The sequence below is a fragment of the Labeo rohita genome, chromosome 8 (genome assembly GCF_022985175.1).
Source record: "Labeo rohita strain BAU-BD-2019 chromosome 8, IGBB_LRoh.1.0, whole genome shotgun sequence".
NCBI classification, from domain to species: Eukaryota; Metazoa; Chordata; class Actinopteri; order Cypriniformes; family Cyprinidae; genus Labeo; species Labeo rohita.
In genome coordinates this window covers 3,826,362-3,841,771 of record NC_066876.1, presented here as the reverse complement: position 1 = coordinate 3,841,771, position 15,410 = coordinate 3,826,362, and the positions used below count along the sequence as shown (strand labels likewise).

Here is a 15,410-nt window from a genome sequence, read left to right as displayed (position 1 = left end):
CAGACTCAAATTTCATATTGTCTAATGTTTGTGTGCATTTATTGGCATTACATCTCTTAAAATGTAGATAAATTGACAGCAGTAGTTTTTGCAATGTAAGATTGTGATGACAATCATGATGATGACATTTAACATAACAGTAGGGTAACATATTTCTGTGTTTATGTTCTGTTTATATCAGGGAATGTGTTTGCAGTGATTCTAAAAATATGCTCATTGTTGATGAAACATTTATGGATTATGTACAGATGACCATGGATCTTACATTTTTCTAAAACATAAGATGATGTGAGTTGCTACTACATGTTGATTGTTTATTTGCATCTGTTTGCATAAGAGATGTGCATTATGCAACCTGCTAACCTCTGGGAAATGGTTCAGTGTTTCAATGTTTAGCAGGAAGTTTGATTAATTAGTAAGTGTGAATGTTGGGGAGGAAGGCAAAGGGAAACCAGAACTGTTTTGTCTTTATGAAATAAAAGTCTGATGTGAGATAATTCAAATAAGACTAAGCCATTGTTTGAGTGCCAGATCTTGCTGCTCACATCATTTTTGTGTTTAGTAGGATCAGTGTTATTTATAAACATTAATAAATGTTGTGATCTAAATATATTTTGTATGTTATAACTTGAACTTACACCTTGTAGCACCTTGAAAATAAACTTTTGACATCCTGGAGTCTACCCTGTTGTACTGAGCTTTCCTACTTCCTTCCTGGACTCTCAGCTACACACAACCTGACACAACTTCCAAAGCTATAGCTTTAATGTTTTTCTGCAGTAAGACTTTTCAAGTTGTGAATATACTACCTAAAAAGCAGGATATGGCAAAAGATATGGAAGACCTCAAGATCAGTCTGAACCAAAGTTAAAGGGGTCATTTGATGTGATTTTGTGTTTTCCTTTGTCTTTGGAGTGTTACAAGCTGTTTGTGCATATATAAGATCTTTAATGTTGCAAAGATTAAAATCTCAAACCCAAAAAGATATTCTTTATAAAAGTTAAGACTCAGCCACACCTTCCTAAAACAGCTCATTCAAACACACCCCCACATGTCTAGGTCAAGGTATGGGAAGATTTGCATAATACCACCCAAATGTATATGCAATGAAAGAAGAACTTTTAGTATTGTTGATGCTACCAGCATGTTGTAGAGACGCTGTGTGTTTCAATGCAAAAGTGAAAGCATTTTGTTTGGCCTTCCAAATGAGTACACAACTAGAAATCAGTGGTTAAGTTACATTTTCAACACTGTTCCAGAACAGTGCAACGCAAATTTTCAAATGTTTTTTATGGAGGACTGTTTCCTGAACCTGGGAGAGTAGCCTACAATGCCGGCTATGTACAATTCCAACTTTACAAGAACAGTCTGGTGCTTCTGATTCACAGCTTGTAAGTACATTTTCATATTTAAAGAATTTGCTACTGGCTATTCAAATAGGAGATTTGAGCAGTGTAGAATAGCGCTTGTTTGTAGTTTATACGATCACAAACGCAGACATGGTGTTATGTTTGCACGACGCAACGCAATGCATAAAAAGACAGTATGAGTCTTTATAATCAGTAATTATGTCCTCATTGGATCCAACAAATGCCTCATTTATAATAGATTTTATTGTTTTTGTCTTGTCGTGCCAGGACAAGGCATCACAACAGGGGCATAACATTTCTGTCACACGCTTAAGGTATTCAGACAATCACAACGCACATAGCTGGCTAATCAGATTACTACGGTTTTCAGAATGATGAGCTTTGTAAAACTCAATGTGTTTCAGAAAGGCGTGCGTGCAGAGGAGCAACAGTAATGTACAGTATGTGGAAAATAATGTGTTTTTTTTAACCTCAAACCACGTAAACGCATTGCATTACACCAAATACAAAAAATAATGTTCTTTTAAGCAACATCATATGACCCCTTTAATCTGGGGAGACATCAGGCCCACACAGGACAGAAACATGTCATGGCCACCATGTCAGAGTTTCCTCCCATCATGCACACTGGATCTATCTTGGGCCAGACAAGACTGGCACCCAGTGTGATGGATCCACATCTGAGGTCTATGTGAGGGGACAGGAAGGTCAAGGAAAAAAGATCCAATGCTTTTTAGCCCGGGAGTCTCAGTGCTTCCAAGTCTGGTCATCCCAAGTCCAAGTTCAGAGGTCATTCCTCTGTCTATGGCTACAATTCCTCCTGAAGCAGCGGCAACTGCTACAGCACCTCCAAAGGTGGCAGCAACCACTACAGCTCTATGACCACAAAGTCTGTTCATGTTGCATCTATTGCCCATGTCATGGTCACGGAGGCTGTTCACAAACTCTGTGCCCCATCTCAACCATCAAAGCCATTCACAAACTTTACATCTACATCAGCATGTTTTTGTCCTGCTGTTGCCTCCTTATCTCCTTATTGGGCCTCTGCCCTACCATGGCTTCCTGATCTCCAGTGGTTTTGTGATTTGCCATGACCTTCTGATCTTCAGTGGTTTTGTGCTTTGCCACCCTTTGTCATCACCTGTGCCAGCTCCACCTTTGGGGTTTCCATCTCCACTGGCTACACCATAGCCACATGACCCTTCATGGGGGTCGCCTCTGATATGATTCAGGTCCACCACTGCTCCACAGTCTTTCTTTGCTTTATGGTTCAGGTCTGATATTGATCCATGGTCCAGACCTGCCACTGCTCCACAGACCAGATCTGCCAATGCTCCACGGTCCAGGTTGCCAATACTGCACAGTCTGCCACTGTATCACGGTCCAGGCCCCCACTTCTCCATTTGACCCAGATCTGCCAATGCTTCACGGCCCAGGTCCACCAATGTCCCACAGTCTGCCATTGTTCCACGGTCTCCATTGGAGATGGACATTTGGTTACTTAATCTCAACAATTGCCTTGTATGTAATACCACACTCACGAGATTTGTTGTGCGAACACAGGGATGAAGTGCTCAGGCACCTCAGCCATCTGAGGTTTCAGGTAAACTGGGAAAAGAGCAAGTCCTCCCCTGTGCAGAGCATCTCTTTTCTTCTTGGACTCATTTCACAAACGAGTATGCCCATTTAGTGCTGAGATGACCGAATTTGATTTGTCAGGGGGAAAACTGCAGTCCCACTGAAACAGATTCAGAAGCTCCTGAGGCATATGGCATCCATAGCTGCAGCAACGGGCACCTCGACAGGACCTCGACCACAGTGGCAGATCAATTGCCTTGAGTTGCTAGCAGTTCAGGGTGAGCATGTATAGGACTGGACACCATACCAGTGGATGCTTTTGGCATACCAGGCACAGACCATCCTATTGTCTGCTTTCCACTCAGGAGATTTTGTTCTTGGTTCATGTCATATGATTCCCAGTCCTCCATGTGATCTATTCATGTGCTTTCCTTTTTTATGTGTTTTGTTTTCATTGGTTTCTTTGCTTTGCTGAATCTGCTTGAGACAACAACAGATACCAAGTCTGATCTGCAGCTGTAGCCCTAGTAATTCCAGCCTGTGAAAAGACCTATATTAGCTTGTTCAGGTGTGTTGGGTGTGTGATTAGGGTTGGAGCTAAACTCTGCAGGACCGACGTTCCCTATCCCTGGACCAGGGGATGTCATTACCTTGGCATACCAGGCACAAGGTGAGCCATGCCCCATCGTTGTGAGAGCTCATTCCACTCAGAGAGAGTTTTGTTCTTTGTTCATGTTGTGTGATTCCCAGTCCTCCATGTGATCTATTCATGTGCTTACTTCAGCTTACCTTCATCTTGGATGGTTTTGATTACTCATGTCTATTTTTTGTTAATAAAATTTATTTTATTACTGCCTTGTGTCAATGATGAAGACAAAGAACATTATTTAATGATTCTGGAATGCACACATTAATTGACACCGATGATCCAAGAATCAAGACTGGCTGTGACATATTTTAAATCTTTTATCTGGCAAGGCGAGGGCAGCTTATGTGGCCATGGATCTTGATTACTCCCTGCATAATGACTGAAACAGTCTATCCTTTCAAGTTTTTCATATTAACCTTCTAAGTCCCTAGCATGAGAAAAAGGCTCTTGATCAGAAGAGCTGTGAGCAAGGTGGAAGAGGAAGAGGAGGCTTATCTTCCCAGTACTAGATGATCTTACAGTCATACAGCAGAAAGGAGTGCCAGTGATAAGTCAGGAAGAATGAGTCTCCTACAGCATAATAATCACCTTCAAAGAAAGATGGTGCACTCACATTTTGTATGGACTTTTTGAAATTTAATGCGGTCATAGCTTTTGATCCCAGTGGTGGAAGGAGTAAAAGATTTTGACATTATCATATTTAATATGACATTCAAGAAAACTTCAGGCCCAATCATCTGTGTCCTTAACTGCTGACATATGGTCTGATTGAACAGTGCAGTCTTTCTTTGGTGTCACAGCCCATGGATTTAACCAAGAAGAAACTCAGCTGTAGTAATTTCTTTTTTATAGGTGCTTTTGTGGCAAACACAGTGGATAGAATATAGCCATGTCATTTGACAAGATTGTTGATGAATATAACATAGCATGTAAAGTTGAGTACATCATCACTAATAACTCAGCAAATAAGAAATGTGAGTTTAAGTTAAGCTACCACAGGACAAGCAGCACAGTGATGACAGGGATGTGGAACATGGAGACTTGGAGGATAAGAGTCTTTGGGAGGATGTGACCTGGAAAGACGATACTTTTCAGCATTTGCCAAAATGTCAAAATTCACCTCATTACTAAACACAAGTACTCAGTTTAAACAGCAATTTGAGGCTGCATTTGGGACACATAGATCCATTCCACATGCTGGAATAGCACATTCAAGCAACTACAGGCCCTTACAGCACTTGACCACAGGGCTCTCACCCAAATTTGCAGTAGCCTACAGACTTTCAGCATGTTCTTTTTTCAGTTAGTAAATGGAATCAGCTGAAGGATTTAGGTGCTGTTCTCTCTTCTTTTGCGGAAGCAACAGACCCTACTGATGGTAAGAAAATGGTGACAAGTAGTATGGTCATCCCTAAGGTACTGAATTTAAACACTTTAAACACTCACTTCAATCTGTTAGGTTTGTATTTTAATTGTTAAACTTTTATAATTTTTGTTTGTTTTTTCCTGATTTTTATTTGGTTTTATGGTTTAAGTTGTTGATTTAATTGTTAAACTTTGTCATTTTTTTCCTAATTGTATTGTGTTATTGTGAATTGTTATCAGCATTAATGTTGTTTTAAGGTACTATATAAATAAAAATGACATTGACCTTGGATCTGCTCCAAACAGGGACCAGGACCAGTTTGACCATGATGTGTATTTCTTGGCTGCAGTGCTTGATCCTCAATTTGGCCTTAACTGGGTTGATTTAGACTTAACTAACAATGAGAATCCAGTTTCTGTGAAGAAAAAGGTCTAAAAAGATCTCTTACAGGTAATGTATTTTAATTAGAGCTTAGATCGGGCCCAAAAAATTAAACCCGATCCTACCCGAGCCCGTGCACCTTGTGTCCGAGCCCGACCCGGTCCGACACATTAACTGTAATTATGAGCCCGAGCCCATTTTAAACCCGACTATTTTTTAATAGGTGAGCCGTTATAACAGACGTTCTCAACTACAATTCTAAGTTGTTTGAACTACAGAAATTAGTTTAGATTTATCTTAATGAAAAAATGCAACAAGGACGAAGCATGTAAACTGCATTGTTTGTTTATTCAGAATGGATCGCAAATAGATCTGAATGAAAAAAAAAAAAAAAGCCTAAAAAAACGTGAACAATGATAAACACAGAAAATGAAAATGTTTCCGTACCTCCGACTTTCCTCCAAACTTGCTCAAAGTTAATTCCCCCGTTTTATTTTTTTTTTTCTGTACGTCTTCAAGCTCCATGTTGCACTTAGGCTATACACATACACAATACAGCACAGCTGGCCCGGTGTTATGTGTGCAAGTGGAGGAGACGCTGTCGCGGGAGCTAGAGCGTTGCTGCGCATGACACGCGTTGCAAATTGCGCAACTTTGTAGACCTACACGTGTTGCTCAGGCCGACTTTGCTAAAATATTCGTATAATATTTATAATTATGGCATAGCTCTCCACCCAATTAGGCTAATTAAGTAATGATTAAAAAAAAAAAACACACACAAATGCTTGATCATGGCCCCGCCCAGCCCGGCCCGGCCCGAAGATAGTGGCAGGAAATATCGGCCCGACCCGGCCCACGGGTCGGGTCGGGTCAAGTCTGGGCTCGGTCTCGGGCAGAGAATCTAAACTCTAATTTTAATTGCTTACATAACATTACAATGATTTGTCTGCATCGTTTTATGACTAATGTGGACGGAGAGCGTTTTAAAATGAAAACTCCATTTTCAAATGCATCTGGATTAATGTACATGTAGCCTGAAATAGTTAAACTACTAGGCAAAGCTAAGTGCTTAACAACACTTGACTTATGCAAAGGATATTGGCAAGTGCCATCGATGCAAGGAGAATCCATCAGCCCGCAGGAAGATAAAGTGCAAGCTATCTTATAATGTGCACCTTCAAGGACAAACAAAAGTGTGAGGTACAGATTGTCACCCTTCTCCCAAAAATAATACAGTGTTTGATAATGAAATGTATGTATTATTTGGATAAGCTGGTGTATAATTCTGTGAACTGTGTGTATCCAGTTAACGTCTGTTAAAAAAATAACAAAATTATCAGTCCTTCAAAAATGTATTCATGATTTTGAATGAGGCATTCTAATTGTAGCCAAGATTTAGTTAAATCTTTGAGTATTTTTAAACTGGTGGCAAATGTTGTTATCAAAGGGCAAATGTTCTTATTTGCTAGAATATAATTGTTGAACTGAAACAATTATAAATTTATAGGGGTAATTTTTTATACCATTTCAGAAAGTCCATTGCTTTTGGCACAGTCAGGAGTTTATTCACATATGCTTTACATTTTAAAATTTGCTTAACATGCAACCTTGTATCTGCATCAGTTCTAATGATTTGCATATGTGGCAATAATCTAGGTTTGTCACTCAACAATTGTCACATTATATCATCAATAGATATTAGAATTGCACATACTATTTTCCACAATCTAAACAATCTAATCTAATGCACTGTACATTCCTTTGCAGTGGCAAACATGGACATTTGTAACATTTGGAAATGTGGAAACATGGATTTATTATTATTATTTTTTTTTTCAATATTGTTGGAAACTTCAGAGCTAAAATATTGTTGAGGTTGGTGTTTGTTTGTTTGGATGTATGCATGTTTTCCAGATAAATGGGTTAAAAACTGCTGTGGCTGTATAACTGTAATATTAGTATATAAAATATATATTGTGAGTTTGAATAGACAGTCAGCATGTCATCAAATATAGAAGATAGCTGATCCACACCTCCCAAATCCATATGTATTACTTAGACACTAAGTCATGGAAGTTTTGAAAATGCTCTTTATTAGAAGTGACCAAAAAAAAGGGGAGCATGTATATAACATGCTTCATCTAAATGTAAATATTATCATATAAACAGAACATGCTAAAGTACAAGCTATCAACAAAACAAAATTACTCTTTTATTCTCAAAACCCACACAGTTTCTTAATGCTGAATGAAACCAGAACTGATCTCCATTCTCTACTTTGCCAATGTGTTTCTTTAAGGTGACATAATAGTGAAGAATCTAAACCACTAAAAAAGAGTTTGAGGTAAATTTCTAAACACTTTATATGCATAAGACTAATGTCTAAGACCTACTAATGGTTTGGGTGTAATTCTGAATAGATGTTTGAAAGTATGCAGGAGTGTTTTTTTGCGGTTGGAAGATCATGATGTAAGATTTTGGTATGAAGTAACTGAAGAGAATTCCATTTATACTGGATATCTGGGCCATTGCATTCAAAATTACAATGTATTTGCTTTTGATAGTGAGGTATGCTGTGAAATATGCAATCCAGGTCAGATAGTACAAAATGAGACTAAAAGTTATTGATTTGGCCTCATTGTAATTTTTCGGCAGATCTCTTCCCATGTAAGAAAACAACAGACACAGGAAACCAAGAAACCAACTTATGAACACAACTATGGTTAAGGTTATAGAATTACCCTTGTCACAAGTAAGCATAAGTTGGTCTTTATAAGTCCATGAGTCAGCGACAAGTTTGACAGGATCAACGGTCATCCATATCACACAAGAAAGGAAATGAATGAAAGTCGTAAACGCAATGAAGAGCCACTGGCCATTGTGTTTAACCCAAAGGCTGTGCACTTTAGGGAACTGAGTAGCCATTTTAAAAACACAAATAATTTGAAAGGAACGGACAGTCAAACAGGAAATACAAACAGTGAAGAAAAATACAAATATGGCATTTCTCAGGAGGCAAAATACAAATGTGGGTTTTCCAAAGAAAAAGAACGCACTTATGCTAGACAAAATCAAACCGGTCAACATAAGGAGACACATGCTGCCACCAGCAGACTTTACCACCGGTGTATCATAATTGTAGGCAAAGAGGCAAAATACAGCAATAAGGAGAATAATTAGGCATGCAGCAGAAACCATGACAATGATGGAGGGGATTTCTGTGAACTGAGGATAGACAACAGAGCGTGTCTTACATGTTGTGCTGCCCTCATCAGACCATTCACTCTCTGCACATGGAAAACAGTTATAGGGGTCCCCTGAAAAAAAAAAGTAAAATAATGTGAATATTTAGTAATGGTATTTTGCTAAAAGCTACAGTATAATAAGAATAAAAGGATGTGGGAAAATATTTTGCTTTCAAGTCACACAATATTTTGAAGAAACACAGTTTCAAATTATCGCCATTGTTTGGAAATCAATTTTTATTTTTAGCTGGATTATCTTTTTAAATACCAAGTTGTCATTACCCACCACCTAAGGTACTTACAAGAAAAATCTACATAGCTGTTACGTGGACATTTTTTACACGTAAAACAGCAACTATGAAAACCTTCAGGCTGCCTTGAATATCCCGCCTTACACTCAACAGAGCAGTTTGAGAAAGGAACCTTTAAGGAACAGGAAATTAGTAACAAGTTTAATGTTATTAAATTTAGCTTTTTTTTACACTTTTTTAAAAAAAAAAACATATTTTACACATTTTTATAAATTAAGATAAGAGCCCTCAAACAATTAACACAGACTGAAAATTGAACACATTGTTATTTCTATAAATTGCATTTATTTCATTTTTATCTGCTTATCTGCAAATTGATATCTGCTCAAACATTTCATAGCCCAGAGTAACAGTGAGCAGAAGAGTGGTTGAGTTATTAATCTCCTCATCTTTCTCATTCATCATCATGATAAACTGAATTTTGTAAAATGGTAAAGCTAGATGTTTGGATGAAGGCTTAACAAAAATGACTTACAGATTTGTTACGCCAGGGCATGAGAGAGTTGTTGATGGTAAGGGTAATTTCTGGATTTGTATCATATGTTCCCACCATCTCAAACTGTGGAGGATTCACATCAGTGTGCCACAGCACAACTGCATAACTGATAGTTGGATCATAATTATCATCGAATTTCACCTGACGACCATTGAGTGGAAAATCCAACTTTTTTATCTCTTCCAGAAGCTGTTGTGTGTTCAAATAAAAACAATAATAAATAATTGATAATGGTTGTACAATAACAAGCAATAACACAGCAATGTTTAATATGCATTAATTTTATATATTATTAAATTAATTAAAACATTGTTACTTCAATAGTGTAATTAAAATAATAATTTAACTTGTTATGGATTCAAATGAATTCACTTACCATGTATGGCTTGGCCATTGTATTTTTGGGGCATCCATTCATGTCACACTGCAGAACCTTATGTAAGGCATGAGCTATGGTATATATGGCAGCATAGATGGCAAAGGAGTGTGTGGGACTCTCATTTATAATGTCCTCTGTGGTCAGCAATGAACAGTAATCACAACACTGATTACATGTCTCACTCTTACTCTGAATGTCACTCTCAGCTCTATCATTATGACCAGCATCAAGTGCTCCTCTGGCTTTATAGATGAATTCATCAAATCCTGGCAATGACAACAGTCTCTCTGCAATGCCAATGATTGTGCCAATTTTCTCAATTCCTGGCTCCCTTGGAATCTGTTGATTCATAGACCATGCTGGACTTGCAATCCATACTTTGTCTTGGATGTTGCTCGCTATGGCTGCTTTGATAATTTTGCTTGCATATTGTGTCAAAGCAAAAACTACAATGACATTGATGTTGAGCTTATCAATCTTTTTAAGTGCTAGACTGTAGTTTGCATTTAGGCTCAGACGCTCTTGATAGGCCAAACAAATGCCAGTATTGTTTATATACTTGTTAAACAGTTTTAGTCCATCTGAACTGTAATCATCTTCACTACCAAGAAAGGCAACCCAGTTCCATCCAAACCATCGTATGATGTGAATAATCATCTCTATCAGGTCTTTGTTGCTAGGAATTGTTCTTACAAAAGAAGGATAATGAAGTTTATTGCTTAATGCATAGCTAGCAGCTCCATAATTCACCTTTAAAAGAGAAGAAAACACTCCATTTCATTAGCACTGTAAATTGGTAAACCTGAACAAAAGGTAGGAATTAAGTGTGTAAGTACTTACCATTGGTATAAGGTCCATTGTGATCAGTGGTGCAATAGTAATAGTTCTTGTGCTTCCATATGGCCCTGTTAAAGCAATCACTTTAGGCTGATAGTTGTTTAATTTTTCTTTAGGTCTTATTGATCCATTCTTTGAGATAAATCTTAAGACTGAATGAAAATTCCTTGTGTTAGAACAATGGTCAAAAATTTCATAGCCCAGAGAAACATTGGGCAGAAGAGTGGTGGAATTATTAATCTCCTCTACAGCAAACCTCATTACTTGCAACATCTTATAGCCAGATTTTGAGGAAATGTGCCTTGAAAACATCAGTGAGGATGTTAATAGCATGTATTGAATGTTTAGTTTAACAATGAGGAATGAGGAAATGCTGCTTTGATTAAAATTACTGTACACTGATAACCCTAGACTGGTAAAAGATCCTTGCTTACCAGAAACATTCAGTGGTCTCCGGGGTGAAAACAGGTGTCACAAGGTCAATGTCATGTAAAGCAAAAAGGCCACCCAATAAGTAATCTCCCTCCCAAGCTGAATTCAGATGTTGAGCAAGAAACTTTGAAAAACGAAAAATTAGTAAAGCACAAAAGGAAAACGTAAACGCTACTGAGAGGCATGTTTTAAGATAGACCGTTGGTCATGAAACAGGAACGTATAATGGCTAGCCATTTGAGAGCAGTCAGGCTCATATTCTAAACTTAATTTTCTTAAAACATTTCAATTTGCTTAAACCACCATTTTCATAAATGATACAAATGTCCATTTCCATATCTAACTCACAAACTATATGTCAATCAGTTATTAAATAGAGCATTACACCACAAAGGCCATCCCATACATTGCAAATTTTACAATGTACAATTTTTGAATCTACAAAACTGTTGGGCAGCGGTTCTCAATTCCAGTCCTCGCGCCCCACCGCTCTGCATATTTTGCATATCTCTCTTAGTTAACGCACCTGATTCCAATAACCAGCTCGTTAGAATTGAGCTTCGTTTTCCGATTGACATGGTTCCTACATTCTTTGTTTCCTACTCCCTGAGCAGGGGAAATCCTTTGTAGTTTACTTCACTTCGGAACATTCATTCACAAATTTGCACTACGCCACTGCCTGCAGCGTCTTCACACACAGATTAATCTTACTAGAGAACTGTGACATAAATGCAACTGTAAATAAATACAAATTAAATTCACATCTCGCACACTTTAAATGAAACATACATGCTCGCTTCGAACTGGAATCATGGTGGAAAATCCTGTGATGCCCACTTCGCAGGGCACTTACATTCGAATAGAATAAATGTCGTACATGATAAGAGATACATCCGAAATACGCAAAGTGGTGGGGCACGAGAACTGGAATTGAGAACCGCTGCTCTTGGGAAACAAACTGTAACCTTCTGAACTCTCAGCAGGGTTTTACAGTTGAATTAAAATCACAAAGGTTTTCCAGAAAAATAAATAGACTGATGTGTATCAAGCATCGCATTAGCTAAGGCAGGCCGTGTCAGTCAAGCTTGCATCAGCTGTTCCTGACATGTACCAGTCCAGGAGTTCTGGTGGGCATGGCAGAAGGTCCTCTGGAAGTGATCAATCTCCTGAATCTTCCTTTCCATGTGCCCATTTGACTGGGGATGGTATCCAGAGGAGAGACTTATGGTCATACCTAGGGGAGTGAAGAAGACTATCCAAACCTGGGGAGACAGGAATTACAGAAGACTTAAATTAGAGACTTAAATTAAAGACTTAAATCCTTTGAGGAGAATCAAATGGCAGGCCTTGGAGAATCTGTTGATGATTACAGGAATGCAGGTGGAAGGCAACGGACCCATCAGACCATGGTAAGTTGGTGATAAAGCCTGCTAATAAGTGTGACCAGAGTTGATGAGGAATGGGCAGCGGTAGGAGTTTGCAAGATGGCAAATGGCATGGTGTTTTGCATGTGGCATCCTAGCTATGCCAGTTGTGCCAGGCCACCGGAATCATCTTGCAACAGCGAGATGGTCTGATTTGTCTGTGGGTGGGGTGTGCCCATGGATGCAAGCACTGACTTTATCAGAGAGATCCATTGACATCTGAGTATATAGGTGTGGTCCAGAGGACACCCCAGTCGAGCTAGATCAGAGGCACTGGCTTTGCTGATTCTGTCATCCAGGGACCACTGGACTGCATTGATAATTGGCCTTCATATTCTAGGTTCCTTACAATAGGAAACAGTTCAATCAAATCTAGCCAACAATAAGGCTCACCTGTCTTGTCTGGAGTTCAGGGCAATGCCTCCTTTCCTCCAATGTCATAGTACTGTTCTGCCAGATTAAGTTTCTTAGAGATGAAGACACATGGGTAGAGTTGTGGTAGTTTTCCCTCCTGTTGAGAAAGTATCGCTCCTACACCAGAAGTCGAGGCGTTAAACTGAACAATGAAGGGATTGTCTGGATCTGGGTTCCATAAATCTTGCATGGCAGTGATGGCATCAGTTCCAGAGCAGACCTGGACCTACCTTTCAGAAGAGTGGTGAATGGAGCAGAAAAGGAGCTGAAATTCTTAATGAATCAGTGACAGAAGTTTACAAATCCCAGGAATTGCCCCAGGAAACTCCATAATGGTTGTGGGAGTGGGCCCACATCATAAAGCTTTGACCTTCCCCTCTTCCATCTTGATACAGTCTTCACTGACGTAAAAGCTGAAGAACTGCATGGAAGACTGATGGAAGGAGCATTTTTCTGCGTACTCACATATTTTATTGAGGACCTCCAAAAGGTGGTGACAATGTTTAACTATGTTCTGCTAGTACCCCATGTCCGGATGTTATTAATTTATACCAGCATAAAGCGGTGAAGGTACTCCCGGATTACCTCATTCATTAAACCCTGGAATATGGATGGGGTGTTTACCATGCCATACAGCATGATGCAATATTCATAGCAGCTGGTAGGTTTCACAAATGCAGTCATCCACTTGTACTTCTCACGTATTTGGTTTATTCATTTTATGACGGTCACAGACCAAAACCATAGGAATTTGTCTGTGTGTGGGTAAAAGGGCAGAAACTTGAGACCTGTCATGTGCTTTCCGGGCTTGGTACTAGAGGTGTTCTTCGTGCCCTCTAAGAGGTGTCTGGCTGTTGTCCAAGCATCTTTGTCTAAGGGTTTTGGACAGTTTGTTTGTGTTAGCCCACCAAGATCCAAGATGTAGCAAACTTTTGTCCACTTCTCTGGTCAGAGAGGTGCCCTGCCATTAACTGGACCCTGGAATGTGCTGTTCACCACAATGAAGAGTTTTGGGAAGACATGAAAAGAAGTCAGGGAAGCATTGTTCTCTGGGTAGCAGTTTGCCAGTTTCTTTAGGTATCAATACTAGCTGCACTTTCTCTCCGACAGTGAGTTCACACACACCGCAATCCAACAGGGAAGACTAAGGCAAATTGGAGCATCCATCCACTCATTATTCAGTTCAGCACCCACTCCGATGCACCTAGAAGCGGTCACCATATACGAGGGAGGTCGCAGCATTACGTTATCTGACAACCCGCTGCCAGGAGGTGGGAGATTGTTATGAATGTTGGCAGCTCTAGTGTATACTGTGTCTAGTCTAGCAACACTGCACAGCTATAGGTTCATTCCACGTCCCCAGATCAAATTTTGGATTTATTTATTTTTTCTGGTGAAAGAGATAAATATTAAATTCTGTAATTAAATTTTGAGAAACATGCATGTGTGTTTCTCTCTCATAGCTACACGATGTGAATAGATAGGCCCCATCATTTTGAGGTAAATGTGTTCAAAAGTCTGAAAATCTGTAACTTTAAAGAACGTCACTACCAAACACCATTAGTATTTATGTGTACAACTGGTGGGAACTGTGCTAGGTAACCATGTGCTGATGGGCTCAAAAATATCTAAAATTGTCATTACCGAAACGATCATAATCAAAACATTTAGTGAATTTTCGGTAGTCACATCTTTTTCTTGGTGTTAATCAATAAAATGTCATTTTTATGTGTGTAGAACTGCTCAGAACAGTGCTAGCTAACTATGTTCTGATTAGCATCTTTGAGCTGGGCCCAAAAGTATCTAAAATGATCTCTACTGTAATATTCACAAACGAAATGTCATCATTGTTTTGGTAGTGACAGAAGGGAAGATGTAATGTAATGCAATTTTTTCCTATTTTAGTATGTTTTAGTAGTGTCTTAGTATGCATGTTAAAATTCTGTAATGTGATGTGGTAGCGAAAACATTATAGCGTTTGTCACTTGACAAATGACAAACTGATTCGGGAGGTGAACTAATCGGCCATGTTTTGGTCTAACATCAGTCATCACATAATCGGTCATATCTATTTTCTTTGGCAGCATTATAATGCCTTCCTTATTCAGAGTATGTCCAAAAATATGCATATGCGGACATTTTCCAAAAAAAACTAGCTATTGAAAAATATAGTGCTCAAATTTAATAAAAAATTGGTTCATTTAGCTGAACAACCTTAAATGGAATTCAAGACGGCCCTCTGGCTACACGACTGTATTATAAACTTGAGCAGGGGTAACCAGATCCAGTCCTGGAGGGCCGCTGTCCCTGCAGAGTTTAGCTCCAACCCTAATCAAACACACCTGAACCAGCTAATCAAGGTCTTACTAGGTATACTTGAAACTTCCAGGCAGGTGTGTTGAGGTAAGTTGGAGGTAAACTCTGCAGGACACCGCCCCTCCAGGCACAAGTTTGGTGATCCCTGGACTAGAGGAAGGCTATTTATTCGTATCGTGTTTTTGAAAAATTAATTCATTTATTTTCCTAAA

The 15,410-nt window shown here is 39.0% G+C and overlaps 1 protein-coding gene across 1 annotated transcript; it reads right to left on the bottom strand.

The window, feature by feature from the left end:
- Window positions 1-1,972: 1,972 nt before the first annotated feature.
- On the bottom strand, window positions 1,973-11,163 carry LOC127169865 (taste receptor type 1 member 1-like). The gene is made up of 8 exons (XM_051117526.1): window positions 11,047-11,163; window positions 10,616-10,913; window positions 9,773-10,525; window positions 9,376-9,585; window positions 8,892-9,012; window positions 8,221-8,661; window positions 2,512-2,676; window positions 1,973-2,316 (listed from the first exon to the last, which is right to left on the bottom strand). The coding sequence occupies exons 2-8, from the start codon at window positions 10,883-10,885 to the stop codon at window positions 1,973-1,975; spliced, it is 2,304 nt and encodes a 767-aa protein (XP_050973483.1). The 5' UTR covers window positions 10,886-10,913; window positions 11,047-11,163.
- Window positions 11,164-15,410: the final 4,247 nt, after the last annotated feature.

Coding starts and splice junctions, on each gene's coding strand:
- LOC127169865 (XM_051117526.1), bottom strand. CDS start 10,885: ATGTTGCAAGTAATGAGGTTTGCTGTAGAGGAGATTAATAATTCCACC. Junction 9,013..9,375: donor TGCCCTGGCGTAACAAATCT/GTAAGTCATTTT, acceptor TGTTCCTTAAAG/GTTCCTTTCTCAAACTGCTC. Junction 2,677..8,220: donor CCTTTGGGTTAAACACAATG/GCCAGTGGCTCT, acceptor TCTGTGGAGCAG/TGGCAGGTCTGGACCATGGA.